Genomic DNA, 17,773 nt, shown 5'->3' on the forward strand with positions numbered 1-17,773 from the left:
GATGAAATTGGTAAATATGAAAGTTGGTTGAGAGTTTGTCCAGTTTTACTTTTGTTTGAACGGTGAAGTTTTACTTGTGCGACTTTGCTTTGTATTGTTCAGCTTCTCTCATGACAATGTGAAAGAGTTTAATCCTTTTGCAAGGCACTGAAAAAAGTGTTGAGCAGACATAGTTTTTTTTTTTAGCTTACTACCACATTTGCATGAGACATTAGTTATTCAAATCTAAAGGAGATGTACAATTTGACTCTTTTAAGCTATCAGACATGCCTAGTTAACTTTTAACAAAGTTGTAAACAAAAAGCGTAAGTTTCTAAAAACACAATTGAATTGTTCTTTTTTTCCACATGTAATATGATAAAGATAAGCACTTCTGCTGAAATGGAACAGAAAAGGTCGACTCATGTTACCATGACAGGGTTTTTTCCCTGTGTCACCATGACTGTGCATTTTTTCTAAGAGAGACAAAGAGGTTTTCTTTTCCCACAGTTTCTGTCTAGTTTTATGTCGTCTTTTCATGTCGAAATCTTCACTTTTGTCCAAACTATTCAGACATGCTCATCAAAGTTTATTTTGTATGTAAATAAATCCAACTAGAACACATTATTGTTTCTCTCTCTAAAGCTACATTTACAGGGATTTAAGCAGGTCGAAGATAGTCATGCTGTTTTTTTCTTTTTCTTCCCCTCTCATCGTATGCATAGAGCTCGATTTCAGAGACACTCGACAGCACAGACAGCATGGATGCAAGGAGGATGGACATGATCTATACCATTGAAGACACCCCACCCTGGTACCTGTGTGTGTTCTTAGGCTTACAGGTAAATCTGCACGTAAAGCTGGATTAAATAAGAAATAACACCACCTACAAGTTTATATCCTCCATGTGTTCAGTGTTTTTCCTCCCATCACTCGGCACGTAACCATGCAGCACCGACTCAAAAATAGGATTTGTTCCCATCAGTCGTCACGTTAATGTTGCCACCAAGCGACCTCAGCGTCGTTTTGTCTGACATCGGACATTTTGCCATGCGTCATCTCCCCTTTATGCCTCAAATCTGTGAGGCGGATGACCTAAACCTCACAAATGTACAAATGACGTGAGTGCAAAGCCCTACAAAGACCACACAGTAATTATGTTTACCAAACATACACGCATGGAATAAGTCCTAAACTGCTGTTTAAATAAATGGATTTCGTGTCTAAAATAGCAGATTGAAGCGTTGACAACAATATCTCATCCTTGTTTTTGTTTTTCTGTCACCAGCAAAAAATGTATCTGTACCTTGCTCTTAGTTTATTTCATTTTTTATTCTCATTTAACCTTTCTTTTGCTAGGATTAAAAAAAACTAATTTACAACAGTATCCTGGGCTAGGCCACAGCAGAACAAAATAAATACATGAAACTTTCAACATTTAGACATTTAGATAAGTTTGACTCCAGTAAAACAAATTATTTTAATCTGTAGCCAGATGTTTCTGTCCTCAGTTTGAGATGTTCTTTGATAAATGGTGATCAGTCCATGTTTATGATGAGTCTTTAAACTATATAGAAACAATGTTTTGCACCCAGATTTACGTCATTTTAATAAAGACTTGCACTATCAGCAGTTTTTTCTTTTCTTTTGCATCTAGTGACGAATTGGGTTGGAAAGTTTTGAGGAACGCAACCTTTAAATGTTTCCTGGGCATGTTCCATCCAGCTCTAAAGCATTTTGCTTCAGGCTATTAATCTTCCAGTTAAATGCCAGGAATAAGAGCTGAGTGTACTCAACACACACATCAAATAAATCACGCAGGTGTGGCTTGATTAGTCCAGTTATGTTCTGGTACAGACATGAACATTTTTATAAGAAAAGTGGTCCTGATTTTAGCCAATTATTTTAGCAATTATTTTAGTTAATTATACAGTTCTGGTCAGAAGAGCAACTACACACGCCACAGGAGTGACTTTTAAAACAAGAAGTGGTTGCACAAGTTTGAATATAATGTGAATTTTCAGAAACCCTCATAGTTTCAGTTACACACACACACTCCCGCCCGTGCGTGTGTGTCGCAACAGAGATTAATAGAGAAGCAAAAACTCTTACTGAAGTAAGAGTTGCACAACTTCAACATGTTTTGACTCAAGTAAAAGTAAAAAGTAGCCAAGAAATTACTCGAGTAAGAATAAAAAGATTTCAGTAAAAATACTGGAAAAAAGTAAATTACTGATCACAATATCTGATTTAATTGTTTAAAGTGATGGCATTAGACAGAAAATTACAAAGCATATGTTGAGCAGAATACTTAAAAGAAAATTTTAATATATAACCTGATACAGGGCAAATACAATGTTTACTGTATCTTCTTGATCTCAAAATGGCTCAGCACACTGAAAAAATACAATCTTACAAAGTATTTTTTGGTCTAGTGTCTAGTGAAAGTATGTTTTTACACTTGAAATAAGACAAAACCAGCTTACAAGTAACTTTTTAGCAAGTTGCAGGAGCTTGTTTTCAGCCAATAATTCCTTAATATTAATGAAAAAGTACTAGTTCCATTTGGAGATTTTTTTTAACTTATAGCAAGACATTTTTCCCATGTTACAAGTTAATTTATTTGCAATAGAAACTGGACAAGAAATACTTGGTAAGATTTTGTGTGTTTACAGTGCGGATTCTGTAGATGGAAACTAGTATTAGAATAACCAGGCTTGTTTGCAAACAAGAGGTCTCACTTAAACATAAACTGAAGCTGTGTGTTTCTCTGATGCATTTTTTTGCTAAAACAAACTTCAATTTCATTCAGTAATGTTACTAGCGGTCAATAGAGTGGCAAGAAATTTTACTCAAGAGTATCAATGCTTCACAATAATATCACTCAAGTAAAACTGAATGGTATGTTGCAGTAAAACCTCTCCTAAAAGTACTTTGTTTCCAAAAAGTTACTCAAATAATGTAACTTAGTAAATGTAACTAATTACTACCCACCCTGGCGTCTCAATAATGTGAGGATGCGACTGTTGTTTTTTTCACTGTGGGAGGGTGACCTTTGTTTCATATTCCAGTTAAAGGTGGAGTACGTAACTTTTGCAAAAATATATTTTTTAGAATTTGTTAAAAATGTCGCTATGTTGTGACAATTTAATATGAGAGAGATTAAAAGCTTAATCTCTTCCTCTTCCTCCTAGTGCTACCATTGCCGTCTGAAGAAAAGTACCACTCCTGGTCAAAAATAACCAATCAGGGCCAGAAGGAGGGTCTTACCACTGTCAACCAACCTTGTGTATGTGCTGCTAAATGTGCTAATGCAGAACAAACAATTTACAGTTTCAGGAAAACGGTTTAACTGCCGTCATTGGCGGCTATGCTAAATAGCTGGAGCATTCACAGCAGGCCCTGCTGACTGGAAGACACGTAGCACAGGGAAAAGCGGAGGGTGTAAGCAGCACATACATGAGCATGACTGACAGCGTTAAGACCCTCCTCCTGGCTCGGATTGGTGACAGAGGAGCACAATTTTCTTTTTTAGATTATCTGTCTTATAATGTCACAACATGGTGATGACTTTAACAAATATGTAAATATGTTTTTTATGAAAGTTACTACAGCTTCAACTGATCGTCTTGTGATTGACGTCTTTTTTTTCCCAGCACTACCTGACGTGTTTCAGCGGGACCATCGCCGTCCCGTTCCTTCTCGCAGAGGCCATGTGCGTCGGCTTCGATCAGTGGGCCACCAGTCAGCTCATCGGAACCATCTTCTTCTGTGTCGGCATCACCACCCTGCTTCAAACGACGCTGGGCTGCAGGTATCCAACAGTCCAGCTTACAGTTTCCTAAAGCTGGGGGGGCCATTAATGCCACCATCACGTTCCTCTTCCTCCACCTTCCTCTTTTGGTCTCTGTGGTGTGAATAAGTGTGTAAGCATAACTTTGTTGGGTCTACTCAGCATTCAAGCATTACTTGAAGTTCCCTGTTTTGTTCATGTGACTGTTGTCCTTTAAGACTCGGACTTCCTCTTTGCCAAGAGGAGAAAGCAGCTTGTGTTTCATAAACTTGGAAGTGAAATTATAAAATTCCTGAAACTAAACACAGGAGATTTACAGCCATTCAGGGAGCAAGCTGCGTGTCGTTCAAGTGTTGCATCACATGCCGGCAAGTGGAGCGAACCAAAGCTATAATAAATTAAATTAACAGGCATTTGCTTATGAGAAACTGCTTGGAAGACCTACTTTCAGAAATACAAGTGCACACACGTCAGGAAAAATGAGGTGACCTAGTTCTCACAGATTTGTTCTCCAACATAAATACATATTTCTGCTGGTTTGTTTACAAACATTTATCTAACCTTCCTCCACTCTGTGCCTCCAGGTTTTAATCTTTTTAGCATAAAAGTTTTTAAGCTATCTGCTTCTCATTCTTATTTTTCATCTAATAAGTTACTTTTTCTTATCAACAGAGATGTCTCTTTTGGATGTTTGGTATATCTTGTCATAAGTTTACAGTTAAAAGCTGTAAACTTGTCCTTTAATATGCTCGCGTTCTCACTAAAACCAGGAAGATAGAGCACATAACACCAGTTCTAAAGTCCCTCCACTGGCTCCCTGTAGCTCAAAGAATAGACTTTAAAATACTGTTGTTAGTTTACAAATCACTGAACGGCTTAGCACCACAATACATTAAAGATCTGCTGTTGTTGTATCAACCTTCCAGACCTCTCAGGTCTTCCGGTTCTGGTCTGCTCTGCATCCCCAGAACCAGAACCAAACGAGGAGAAGCAGCTTTCAGCATCTATGCACCACAAATTTGGAACAAACTTCCAGAAAACTGTAAAACAGCTGAAACACTGACTTCTTTTAAATCTCAACTGAAAACCCACTTGTTTAGAATTGTATTTGAAATGTAATCAATTGCAAATTTATTGATGTAACTTGACTTAATGATTGATTCTATATTGCATTGTGATTCTGTGTTTGTAATGATGTAAAGCACTTTGAAATGCCTTGCTGCTGAAATGTGCTATACAAATAAAATTTGATTGATTGATTGATTGAAAAGTAAAGTAAAAAACAGAAAAAGTGAGCAAATTTCATTCACATTTGTTGGAACTGGAACAGGTTTTCGTGATCGTGAGCACATATGTAATTTCAAAGACTGCAGTAGTTATTAAAAATAAGGAATAAACTTTAATATACAGCTGTCCCATATGATGTTTTTAACATTATATAGCATAATAACCTTAACATGTTTTAGAAATCTCCAGATCTTTCTTTCTGGTTGTCTGATGTGTTCTTTGGTCTTTATGACGTTTTTTGCTCTTGAAAGTTTTCCAACAAACCTTTTAGGACTTCACAGAGCAGCTGGATTTATACTGAGTGTGCAAGCTTGTCTTTCGGAAAGTAAATCTTCCAAGCAAATGCCTGTGAATTGCCTAAATTAATCTATTTTTTTGGCAGTAAGTTGATGTTTTATGGTGTCTGGAAAATGCGTTGTTTCAAAAACCTCCAGAATGTAGCCCGTTTCGTAGCAACCCATGCTGAGCTCCAGCACATTTGGTCAGCTCTACAATGGCTACTGGAAAAGTGAAACCACTTGCCTTCTTGTTGGTTCTACAGGAGACTCCACATCTGCTTTTCTAAGATGTACTGTTATATAATGGTGTATAATAGCCACTTTCACATTCAGCTGTAAATGTTGAATTGGGGGCGTGGCCAGCAGCAGTTTATCTGGATTTAAAGGGACAGGAAGCCCAAAAACAGCTCATTCTGAAAGGAACTCAAAATGGGCAGAACTGACCAAACTAAAATCTAATTAAGTGACTCTGTGCAAAAAATGTAGTGAACATGTTTTGTATAGAACATTGACCTTTCCTAACCTGTTCAGGGAAGCATAATAGATCACCTTTAAGTGACTTCTGAAGACTAGATGCTCTGACTGATTTCATAATCATCATCACGTAAAAAACACTGAATATTGTGGTTGTAATACCATAAAGTTTAAGAACACTGAAGGACTATTTGCAAGCCACTGTACATGTAAAGGCTGATAGGAAGACTGTCTCTGCATGTCGTTCATCATGAAGGTTTGTTATCAAAAGAAAATCATCAACCGCAGCGACCTGGTTGATGAATGAATGAATTCGTCATGGCACATTCTTCATGTGCCATGACGAATCTCATACCTAGATAATGAGGAATAAAATTACATCTACTGCCAGCATGACATGGTTCTCAAGAAACTAACACGAAAAGGGAGGGAGTAACCATGGCAACTGGTAATGTCACAGCAATTATTATTTTTAGGGTAATCATGTAACTGAATCTGGAAATACCTCATTGTTGAATCACATGCTTTGTTACAGTCATGTTTGCGTGTCACAGTTGAAAGGATGAGATTATGTTAAAAAAAAAATCTGCAGTTCGGACATCAAGTAAAATCTGGCCGATGTGGTGGAATGAAGTGAAGGTGATGTGAGAAGGAGAAACTGATTTTATTTTCCACATGGCACTGTCAACCATTTCACGTCTCTTCCGGTGAAGTTAAACTAATTTAAGGGCATTATCCTTAACTACAATCATGTCTTGTTGTGATGTCATACATCTTAGTGCTTGATTTATTGTTTATAATTAGATTTTACCCAAATCAGATTTTTTTGCACAGCATATTTGATCCCATTTAAGTTTGATGTTTCTTTTGTGAGTCAGATCTCCCAACTCCTCAGAGAAAGCAATTCATTCACATTTCCAGGTCAGAATTGGATAATTGTTTTTTAAAATGTTGGGCCAAAAGAGGAAGGAAAACAAGTGTGTCAGAGGGTGTTGGTGCTCGATTTAAGTTATGTAAGCTGTTGTCCTTTCCTGACTCTTTTGCTCGGTTCCAGTCACAGGCTGGCTTTGGCTGTGGCATTCCTGTCACATCAGCGGCTTACCATCGCTCTCTGAGGTGAAAGATGCGCTCCATCTGTCTCTGGGTTTTACTGAAATGCCACTGAAGCAGAGAGGGAGAGACTGAACCTGACTGAATATGAGCATAAATAATGTTCATAATACTGTGTAGTTGTAGAAGTTAACACAGAAATGTGTTTTATGTTTTATCTGAAACATATCATGTCCAAGATAATCATTTAACAAAATGTTTTTTAACTATACTATGGTCTAAAACAATTAATCATGATTAATCAATTCCTGAAATAATCGACAACTAGTAATTGATTAATCATTAACTGGAGAAAACGGACTCAAGAAAGGCCCAAACTGTACAGTTATGCACTAAAGATAAAAACAAAATGTTCTCTATCTGTAATTATGTTTCATCCATAACTCCTCAAGTGGACCTTCACCTGGTTGAATTTCTGTAGGAAAATCTCCTATTAAACACCTTTTGCATCCATAAAAAAACTAATCCGTAGAACTGCTCTGCACTATGTCGAGCAGAAACTGCTGAGCTTCTCACAGGTTGATATTAGGATTTCTTTTAGCTGTATTTGCTACCAATAATCAAGCATTCACTAAAGGAATGATTTTTAGGTGATAATTTTAGCTCCTAATTTCTAAAATGAATTGAATCATTTGTTTATGTGCATTTTAAACATAATAATAAAATAAACTTGAGTAAAATGAAAAATCAACAGAATGTGATGAATTTTTTTAATCAGATAGATAATCAGAATAATTGTTAGTTGCAGTCCTATGCATTATATTTGCAAACTTTGATCATTTTTAAACTCCTAAAGGCTGGTTTTACAAAAAGGAGTGATTTTAAGTATCAGAAAGAACTACTTTTTGTGTCATAATGAGAGTTTTATCCTCGTTTAGTAGCACAGACTCAACAGTAATCAGCTTTTTTAGAAAAATGGTTACAGCAGGGCTGGTATGAACACTTTGTCTACATTTCTGACATGCTGCGCCTCTACAAGCCAATTATTACATCTCTGAAATGCCTTTCTGACACAGATTTGTCTTGTTTTTCTCCTCCAGGTTGCCTTTGTTCCAGGCAAGTGCGTTTGCTTTCCTTGCACCAGCCAGAGCCATCCTGTCTTTGGAGAAATGGAAATGTAACAGCACAGGTAACGTTGCTTTCCTCCAGTTTCTGCTACAGGCTTTGTGCTGCTGCTTTAAATCCTTGAATTTATGTTTTATTTCAGTGTTTGGAAAGTGCTTGATTTCCGTATAAAGTGGTTACAAACTGTGCAGTTTGTTAATAAAGAGCAATGTAACATTTTATGAAAAGCTCAAATTTGTAAAATGTTTTTTACAGTTGAAATCTGATATGTTCATATATCTAAAAAGAGAGATAAAAAAATTTCTCTCTGCCTGAAGTTAAACCAGACTAAACTTTTCTTGTTTTTATACAAGTTAGTTATCAAAATTATTTATTTTTGCTAAATGCCAGAAAACTTTGCAAGAAAATTCTGAAGAGATTTTTATTTGTAGATTATTTTTAAACATTTAATTTGAGCAGGAAGGCCATTTACTTTAACACAATCTGTTTGGATTGTTTCAGTGTGATTAATATTATTCCGAATTGCTCAATGACTTATTGATTGTAATGTATTTACAGTTATTGAAATTGGGGATTTTTTTTTTTTATTAGTATTTTGTTCTTGGAGCACTCAGGTTGAATGGGTCGGAGAGAGACATTTTGTTTTAATTTACCTTGTAATGTAAAATACTATCACAATGCATCATTGATAACAGTAATAAATGAAATACTGAATTAAAAATGTATATTTTTTTAGTGTATTTGTATTCTTTTTATCTCCAAAAGGTTAAATTTTATCTTGAAAATGCTTGAAAAGTGCTTGAATTTTGTAAGTGTACAAACCCTGCTCCTAATAAAACGTTTTGTTAAATATATAATTTAATGATCCATTTCTCTTCAAACCTCAGCAGAGCATCCGTTCCTGAACGGGACAGAACTTCTCAACACCGAGGACATCTGGCACCCCAGGATACGCGAGGTGAGGCGAAGGAGAAGAGGGAAATTTAACTGATTACAAAATAAGCTTAAAAAAATTGAATCAGAGGTTGTTTATATTATCTTAAGTAACGTTTTATGCAACTTTTTACACAACAGAATTAGAATTCAGTCCTGGGTTTTTCCTAACCTAATATAAACGTACTTTGTTGTGATGGAGAAATCCCCGTCTCCATAGGTCTGCAGGGTTCGTCTTTATGTGTCGGATGAAGTTAATCTGAGTTAACCTTTCCAGTCTGCGTGAGCCGGTTCAGTAATTGATCTTTATGTGACGCGAATGAGACAAAACTGATTTTAAAGTGGAGGGGAAAATGCTTAAGATGAAGCGGGGACAGAGAGGAACTTAGCGGGGTCATTACCTGGAACATTGATTCCATGATGATGATGATGGCAGCAGTTTATGGTAATTTCTTTATCATTAAATGTGATTAATGTGATGTTTGTACAGGCTTTCCATCAGGCAGTGTCCATATTTACAGCTGTAAAGTAAATGTTTAGTTTAGAACAGCAGACTCAGATAAACTGGACATATTTTTTCACAAAAAGTATTTTTCTTCTTAAAGTGTGTACTTTAAAGCAGTGGTCCCCAACCCCCAGGCCGCGTACCAATTGGTCCACGGACCGGTACCCGGCCGCACAAGAAATTAAATATTTCCATTTTATGTGTTATTTGAGTCTGGAGGATCTTTTATTGTAAAAATCCTTTAACCGGATTCTCTCGGTTCTTGCGCGCCAGCATTGAGCCACAAGCAGCAAAATGAGTAAGAAACTGATCAGATTCTTTGGAAAGTTTCTTTGCGAGGGGAAAAGGCCCAGAGAAGAGACATGAGAATGGATTTATCCCGGTAGGTGATTCCCACATTTCAAGCTCTGCATGATATGATGACCGGCTCGTTAATGAGGCAATGAAGCTTCAAACTGCTTCGTAAATGGTAAAAATGGTAAATGGACTGAACTTGTATAGCGCTTTTCCAGTCATTTTGACCACTCAAAGCGCTTTATGCTAGAGTCACATTCACCCAGTCGCACTCACAAACACATACACATATACACCAATACGCAGATTGGTAGGCAATTTCGGGTTAAGTGCCTTGCCCAGAGGCACATCGACATGTGGCAGGAGGAAGCTGGAATCGAACCTACAACCTTCCGATCGCAAGACGACTACTCTACCAAAGAGCCACAGTAGCCCATGCATAAGCAACACTTCTGGTGTCGTTGTCTCTCATCACTCCCAGACTTGTTGCAGAGAAACAAGATCAGGGCTCCCATTAGTCGTTATCGTGAGTTAAAATTTTCATGAACGTAAAATATTCGTTTTTTGTGGCGCATCTCTATCTTATTTTGGAGGGATATGTAAACGTTACCATAGCGACCAGAGTCGGAGAGCGTTAGGGCAGTGGTGGAGACGAGATGGGAGGAGTGGAGCTTGTGAGTTTTAAGTCTGGTCCACACGATTTAAGGATTGTCGGTCGATTTTCCAAACCTCTGTGACCACAGAGCCGATAAAATACAACAGGTTCGGTCGGTTCGTGTGTCCAGCCACACGGCAGGAGCAACACACCACACACGAACCGATTCCACTCACGAACATCCCGATTCCAGAAGAAAAACCAGTAAAAACCCCAACATACCACATGTGAATTTAGAATAATCAAACATGGATGACTATGTAGAAGCAGTAGTGATAGTTTGTGCACTCATTTAAGCGATAAAAAAAGAAAAGGCCTTTGATAAAAGACTGTTTGGGATTCCTCTCCATGCTTACGTCACCGCGCTTTCTGATTGGCTACCTGTCACATTCAAACATTCAACAGGCTGCGTTCTCGCTCCCAGCCAGGGAAAACCCCACAGGCTGAGATAATCGGGCCAAGACAATGTTGAATATGCCCGATTTTAGCTTGGGCATTTTCAACACACCACCACGTAACACACCACACACTGCAGGACATTGTAGGATTGTCGTAAAGGGAAAATCGGGGCAAAAAAAAAAAAAGGCTTCAGCGGGAACACCAAATGCTGAAGCATTATCTGACGGTTTCTCCTCCCTCCCACCCCCGGGCCGCAGCAAAATTGCTAAGTCTTGACCGGTCCGTGGTAATGAAAAGGTTGGAGACCACTGCTTTAAAGTTCAACAGAACCACGGCTCATTTTGATTGGATTTTAAACAGGAGACATACAGTAATTACTTCCCCAGTTTTTCACTCAAATGACTCATAACACATCTGATTATTTGACATGTGGTTGAATCATGAGATGGAAAGCAGTTTTAAAGCTTCACCACTTTCCAAAAACCACATGATAAATGGAATATTTCTGACATTTTATATTAACTTAATGAAGTTTGTTATAAAGATCCGTTACATCCGTCTGCAATAAACTGTACAGATGCAGATGGCTCTGTTGAGCTTATTGAGATAATACTTCATTTCTCATGAAAAGTGAGTCTAATGCAGAATGACAATGACTTAGTTTGTATGACAACTAACGCGTGTCAAACCCGAGGCCCGTGGGCCAGATCTGGCCCGCCGGAGCTTTTTATGCAACCCTCTGGTCCCTTAAGTTTTTCCACAAATCCACACAATTTGCACAAAATCTAAATCTGTTTTAGAAAAAATTGATTCAAATGAGATCTGGTATGAAACAATGAGATTTTCTTTCTTTTTTAAAGTTTTCTTATCCTCTCTTCCTAAACATGTTTATTTAGCAATCAGCACCAAAAAATGTGAAGTAACAGGTTATTTATATTAAGTTTAAAATATAAACTTAATATAAATGTTTATATTGTAGCTCTGCTCAGCTACAATAGCCATTAGCTTGTAGCTGAGCAAAGCAGTTTGATTTATGACTAAATAACTAAATAATTACTATTTCTCTAACCTTTCACAGATCCAGGGTGCGATCATTGTGTCTTCTATGATCGAAGTCTGCATTGGAGCTCTGGGTTTGCCCGGGATGCTGCTGAAGTACATCGGGCCCCTGACCATCACGCCCACCGTGGCCCTCATCGGGCTCTCAGGCTTCCAGGCTGCTGGCGAGAGGGCTGGAAAACACTGGGGCATCGCCATCCTGTAAGCACAGATTCAAAATGCAGATCAAGAATTCATGAATAAAAGGGGAAAAAGATTTTCAGACAAACCTGACTGTAAAAATATGTTAAAACATCAATTAACTGATGCTCGATACCATCTGACTCGATACTACCTGACCTAAAGAAATCACCTTAGTAGAACATGAAGAAGACAGCAGGATCTTAAAAAGAAACGCTTCATGCCCTAAACGCTTTGGTACTCCAGTTAACCACAGTGAGAGCTAAAGCACTGCACACTATTAAAATCAGTAGCTGCATTTTTGTTTACTTTAAATTGCGCAAATTGGAATTGCAAAAATAAATGTACTTGATGGAAACACGGCAATTTAGAAAAATTTTATGTTTCTGTATGTTTTTGCACTAGGTTGAGGAAGTTATTCAGCTGCATCAAAACTTGTGTATTTCACAAAACTACAATGTTTGAATGCTTTAATGAATTAGCAAGGTGTCTGCGCATACTTAAAAAGTTTTAAATCCATTTATCTAAACTTAAGGCCTTAAAGTGTCTTAAGTTAATAGAAAATGTAAGTTGGCCTGTCATATATTTTGCATTTTGACATTGCAGGACTACTTAATCGCAAATATATATATATTCTTGTGGAACTTTTCTGTCAGCCGTTTTGTGACTCAAGGCGATTGTGGCTACCGCTAACTAGCTGCAAATGTACCGTTGCTAGCTCTTTTGAGTCAGTCATGAGTGCAAATGTATCACCTTCTAGCTGGATGACGTTCATCTTCGCCTCACTTCTCTTACTATTCTGAGCTAAAACATTTGGAAATACTTCTATACAGAATGAGTGATTTTTCTTTTGTACGTTTCTGTCATGATACAGGCATTAAATTTCATTGTTAATTATCTTATTAGGTCTTAAAAAGGATCAAATTTATTTTTGTAAAACCTGCAGAAACCCTGATTTGTCTGAGTTTTAAACAATAAAAGTTGAGTCTACATCTGTCCGTATAATCTGAGGCATTTCTGGTAAAACCAGTTTTCTGATGCAAACCGAGAACTTTCTGGATATTTTTGGTGTAAAAAGAACAATGTAATGAAGGTAGCTGGTGCAGTTTCTGATGTTGAGGTTGTGTGACATCAGCTCCTGCCGTGTCATTGTTGTTGGCTGGAGGGCCTCTGCTCTCGCTCTGCAGGGATAGGGATATGCGCCTGTAGCTGCCAGAGTTCCCAGGCTGTTAGGATAATTGATTTGCGTCGAATCCTCTGGAGTCGTAGCGTGACGCATTCAGGACTAAATGGAACATCTTCGAATAGGATTACTCCTCACACTGGGGAACAGAAAGTGTAGAAAATAACGAGGCCCTATTATCTGACTGAAGGGTATTTTTGTGTCTGCAGGACTATATTTTTGGTGCTGCTCTTCTCTCAATACGCTCGAAACGTTCACTTCCCCCTGCCAGTCTACAAAGCCAAGAAAGGCTGGACGTCCTACAGGCTGCAGGTTTTCAAAATGTTCCCGGTGGGTATCCGTTTTCCTGAACATTTATTTCCCTTGTAATGAGTTCACCTTGTTTTATTTAAAGATTTGTTCTCGTACAAGTCAAATTATTCAGCAGAAGTAATCTCATTCTCCTCAGGCCTCCGTAAATCAGTCCTTTTATCCCCTCTGCAGGCCAAATAATTAAAAACACCACAGCTCTGTCTGATTTGTGTGTCTCATTTAAGATGCTTCACTGTGATCTCAGAAGCCAGGAGCGAGATGGAGCATTTTATATCAGTGATTTTATGCAGAAAGTGTTTAATAAGTTGTATTTACTGGTACTTTAAGCCACTTTTGTGCATCAGATGTTTTTTTATATATTGTTTAGCATTTAATAAGAATTAAGACTCAGGACTTGAATTTGGCAGGTATGAATGTGTTTTTCTCTTCTGGTGAATCTAAAAGAGGTTTTGTTCTCCCCTGCATGCAGATCATTATGGCTATTTTGGTGTCATGGCTGCTGTGCTTCATTTTTACGGTGACTGACGTTTTCCCGCCGGAGGAGAACAAGTACGGTTTCTACGCCCGCACTGATGCACGTCAGGGAATCCTGAAAGCTGCGCCGTGGTTCAAGATCCCCTATCCCTGTGAGTTTCTTCAAGATGGAGAGAAAGAGAGAGTTACAAACTTCTTATATCGGGTTTAGTATTTAGGATAAATTGGAATATTGGTCAGCTTTAAGTTTCAGAATCGCAGCTGTTGTATTACAGAACACTGAAGCTGAAATTACTAATCTGATTAATTGTGATGAATCGATTATTTAAATAATCAACTAATTTTGTAATCGATTAATCATTAACAGGATCATTCAGACTCAGAAGGCCAATTGCTGAAAACATTATATATTCAGAGCAGTAATTAAGCCAGAAATGTAAGATGGATGGATATTTGAATAATTTAAAATAAAAAAGCTATTATTTAAATTTAAAATTGTGATTTAATTTTAGATGAAAATGTAATATTTTAATATAAAAAAATTTAATTAGTGTAAAAAATAATGTAATTTAAAATTAAACTAAAACAATTTGAATTAAAACTTTCAAATTTTTAATTAAAATTTGTATCTTAAAATTTCACATTTTAAATTACAATTTTTCAATAAAAAATTTAGACTATACTTTATAGTCTAAATATTATTGTATTTTAGACTATAAAATAAAATAGTATTTTATAATCTAAAAATATTGATCTATATTTTAGTCTAGTATATTCTAAATATTGGACGGTAAACATTCCAGTAATATTTAAATATTTACGTGGTTATCTAAAAAATTATTGAATTGTTTCTTTTATTTTTTTTATGTATTTCTCATATTCTAAATAAAAACTTGAGCGAATGTGGCAATTATTATTTGATAAATTGTCAGAATAATTGATAGAATAATTCAGCGCAATAAATGTTTGAAAACTTTGTTTTATGTGTTTATTTATTTGTTTTTGCTCCAAAAATGAAACTCGAAATGTCAAAAAGTTCTATGTAGCAGTATAAGTGGTGCATTTGTACACAAATAGATGTGGAGCGTTGGGATTAGTTTTTGTTTTCCTAGACGTGGGAAGCTTCACCTTCAGTGGTTGGAGGAGCTCTGATCCTTTCTGTTCCTCCTCGTCTGCAGTCCAGTGGGGGACTCCCACCGTCACGGCTGCAGGTGTGATCGGCATGATGAGCGCCGTGGTGGCCAGCATCATCGAGTCGATCGGCGACTACTACGCCTGCGCTCGCCTCTCCTGCGCTCCTCCACCTCCGGTCCACGCCATCAATCGGTGAGTTGCTGCTGCTGCTGTCTTTAAAGCTCCGGCTGCAGGATTTAATGGCCAGCATGACACAGATGTGTCCATGATTCTTCTCTTCTGGCTCATTAGGGGAATATTTGTAGAAGGCATTTCCTGTGTGCTGGACGGCGTTTTTGGGACAGGAAACGGATCCACCTCCTCCAGTCCGAATATCGGTGTCCTGGGAATTACAAAGGTAGTAAACCGCTACCTTTGATGAGGTCTGGGATTCCTCATTTTCTTTCTTTCTTTCCTTCTTTCTTTCTTGTTTTCCTTTTTTATTTCTTTCATTTTTGTTTCCTTTTCTTTCTTATATTCTGTCTTTTTCATCTTTTTTCTTGTTTCTTTGCTTATTCTTACTTCTGTTTTCTTTCTTTTCTTTTCCTTTGTTTTCTTTTTTCTTTTCTGTCTTCTGTCTTCTTTCTTTGTTTCCTTTCTCTTTTATTCTTTTCCTTTGTTTTCTTTTGGTCTTGTTTTCTTTTCTGTTTTCTAACTGTCTTGATGTTTTCTTCTGTTTTCCTTCTCTCTTTTTCTTCCCCGTCTTTCTTTTTTCGTTTTTTGTTCTTTTCTTTTTTTTCTTTCTCCTTTATACAGATGAGCAAAATAGACAACGATTTGTTGTAAAAGCCATTTTGTTGGTACTGTTTCCCCCTCCAGGTGGGCAGCAGACGTGTGATCCAGTACGGCGCCGCCATGATGCTGCTGCTGGGGCTTGTGGGTAAATTCAGTGCCCTGTTTGCCTCTCTGCCCGACCCGGTCCTGGGCGCTCTGTTCTGCACGCTGTTTGGGATGATCACGGCGGTGGGACTCTCCAACCTGCAGTTTGTCGACCTCAACTCGTCCAGGAACCTCTTCGTCTTGGGCTTCTCCATCTTCTTCGGTCTGATGCTGCCCAGCTACCTGAAACAGAACCCGCTGGTCACCGGTGAGCCAAACGTTTCTCATGAGCTCTTATTAGCAGCTTAATAACTCAGGCTATATTTTTGTTTTTATGTCCGATGTGTGGTGCTGGAAAAGTGTTAAAAGTCTGCCTTGAAAATGCTTGAAAAGAGTTTGAATTTCACTGTGGGAAAAAGTGTATGAACCCTACATCTAGTGGTTAGATGTAATGTTTTGTAACACCACCCCTTATTAAAGCAACATTTGCCTTTCATTTTATTGATAAACCCTCATAAAATCCATTAGAAAACCTAAAATAATTTGATCCAGTAAGAAATTCATGCTTATATTTTTATTACAATAAATCAAACAGTTGCTCAGTCTGTTTTCTTTTCCTCAGGTATAGTTGAAGTCGACCAAGTGCTCAACGTGCTGCTCACCACTGCTATGTTTGTTGGCGGTTGTGTTGCCTTTATTTTGGACAATACTATACCTGGTAAGAGTTTTACTCACCTTTTGCTCCAAAAGGAGGAAGTATGTGGGTGATAATTATGACAAGAACAAGGTAGTTTGGGATTTGCAAAACTATTAAAAAATCTTTAAAAATAACAATATGGTATTTATAGAAATGCAGAACATGTTAAATGTTTTTTAATTTTGTTGGTGAGGATTCTTCAGAGGACCAATGGACAGATCTGCATCTTTCCTCTTTTTTACTCAAAACTGCTTTATTTATAAATAATAGCCTTCATATAAAACATAACAAAAAGAAACAACCCTTTTGGGTCGGCGGGGTAGAGTCGGTTCATGAAAACTCTTGACATTTATTTATTACCCCTTTGTGATGCAGTTTTCTCTAAACACAAGGAAACATTTTCCTTCTAGCTGTTTTGCTCTCTGTTCAAATCCTGAAGTCAAGCTCTGAAGATCCGAACAATAAAGTAGAGAACAGAGTTCATCACTAGCTGGTCATACATTTAAAAATTCAATCTTTTATAATAATACATAAAAAAATTTAAAAATTCAATCTTTTATAATAATATTATATAATATAATTATATAATAGAAAAAATGCCTTTCAAAACACTTAGGGATACTGAGCAAATAAGTTAAAAACAACAAAAGAAAATGTTTCTTGGTCTTTGGAAAATGAGCCATTTGAAAAACCTCCCCATAAGTTACGTTCGACATTGCACTGTGGCGTTACCTAGCAACCCCAGCCAAGCCCAGCCCGTTACCTAGCAACTCAAACGGAACTCCAAGAAGACAAGTGTTTTGTTTCTGACTTACCGTCCAGAAACCACTTACTGCATTCCTGTTGGGAGAGAAGGAGACTGTTCTTCTGCTTTTCAGAAATGTACGATTGTGTAATTTCACATCTGTTTGCGGCCATAAATGTTGAGCTTAACCCTTACCTATGTTATTTGGATTTAAAGTGACAAGATGCCCTAAAATGGCTCATTCTGAAAGGAGATTAAAATAGGCAGAACTGACCAGACTAAAATCTCATTATCTAAGAAAAATGTAATGAACTTGTTTTGCATAGTCCATAGATTTATCCTAAACTGAAGCATAATAA

At 37.3% G+C, this 17,773-nt stretch overlaps 1 protein-coding gene across 3 annotated transcripts in view; it reads left to right on the forward strand.

The window, feature by feature from the left end:
• The window catches only part of slc23a2 (solute carrier family 23 member 2), a 45,891-nt gene that overhangs the window by 25,355 nt on the left and 2,763 nt on the right, over nt 1-17,773 (forward strand). For 2 of the 3 annotated variants that reach the window (XM_032578153.1, XM_032578155.1), the window contains 11 exons: nt 705-821; nt 3,636-3,793; nt 7,962-8,050; nt 8,874-8,944; nt 11,851-12,032; nt 13,404-13,524; nt 13,976-14,132; nt 15,159-15,306; nt 15,406-15,511; nt 15,973-16,240; nt 16,595-16,690. In XM_032578153.1, coding sequence (XP_032434044.1) covers nt 705-821; nt 3,636-3,793; nt 7,962-8,050; nt 8,874-8,944; nt 11,851-12,032; nt 13,404-13,524; nt 13,976-14,132; nt 15,159-15,306; nt 15,406-15,511; nt 15,973-16,240; nt 16,595-16,690 — 1,513 coding nt within the window. The remainder of the gene's footprint in view (nt 1-704; nt 822-3,635; nt 3,794-7,961; nt 8,051-8,873; nt 8,945-11,850; nt 12,033-13,403; nt 13,525-13,975; nt 14,133-15,158; nt 15,307-15,405; nt 15,512-15,972; nt 16,241-16,594; nt 16,691-17,773) is intronic. The other variant, XM_032578154.1, reaches the window with a different exon arrangement.

Source organism: Xiphophorus hellerii, chromosome 12 (assembly GCF_003331165.1).
Source record: "Xiphophorus hellerii strain 12219 chromosome 12, Xiphophorus_hellerii-4.1, whole genome shotgun sequence".
In the NCBI taxonomy this organism is placed as follows: domain Eukaryota; kingdom Metazoa; phylum Chordata; class Actinopteri; order Cyprinodontiformes; family Poeciliidae; genus Xiphophorus; species Xiphophorus hellerii.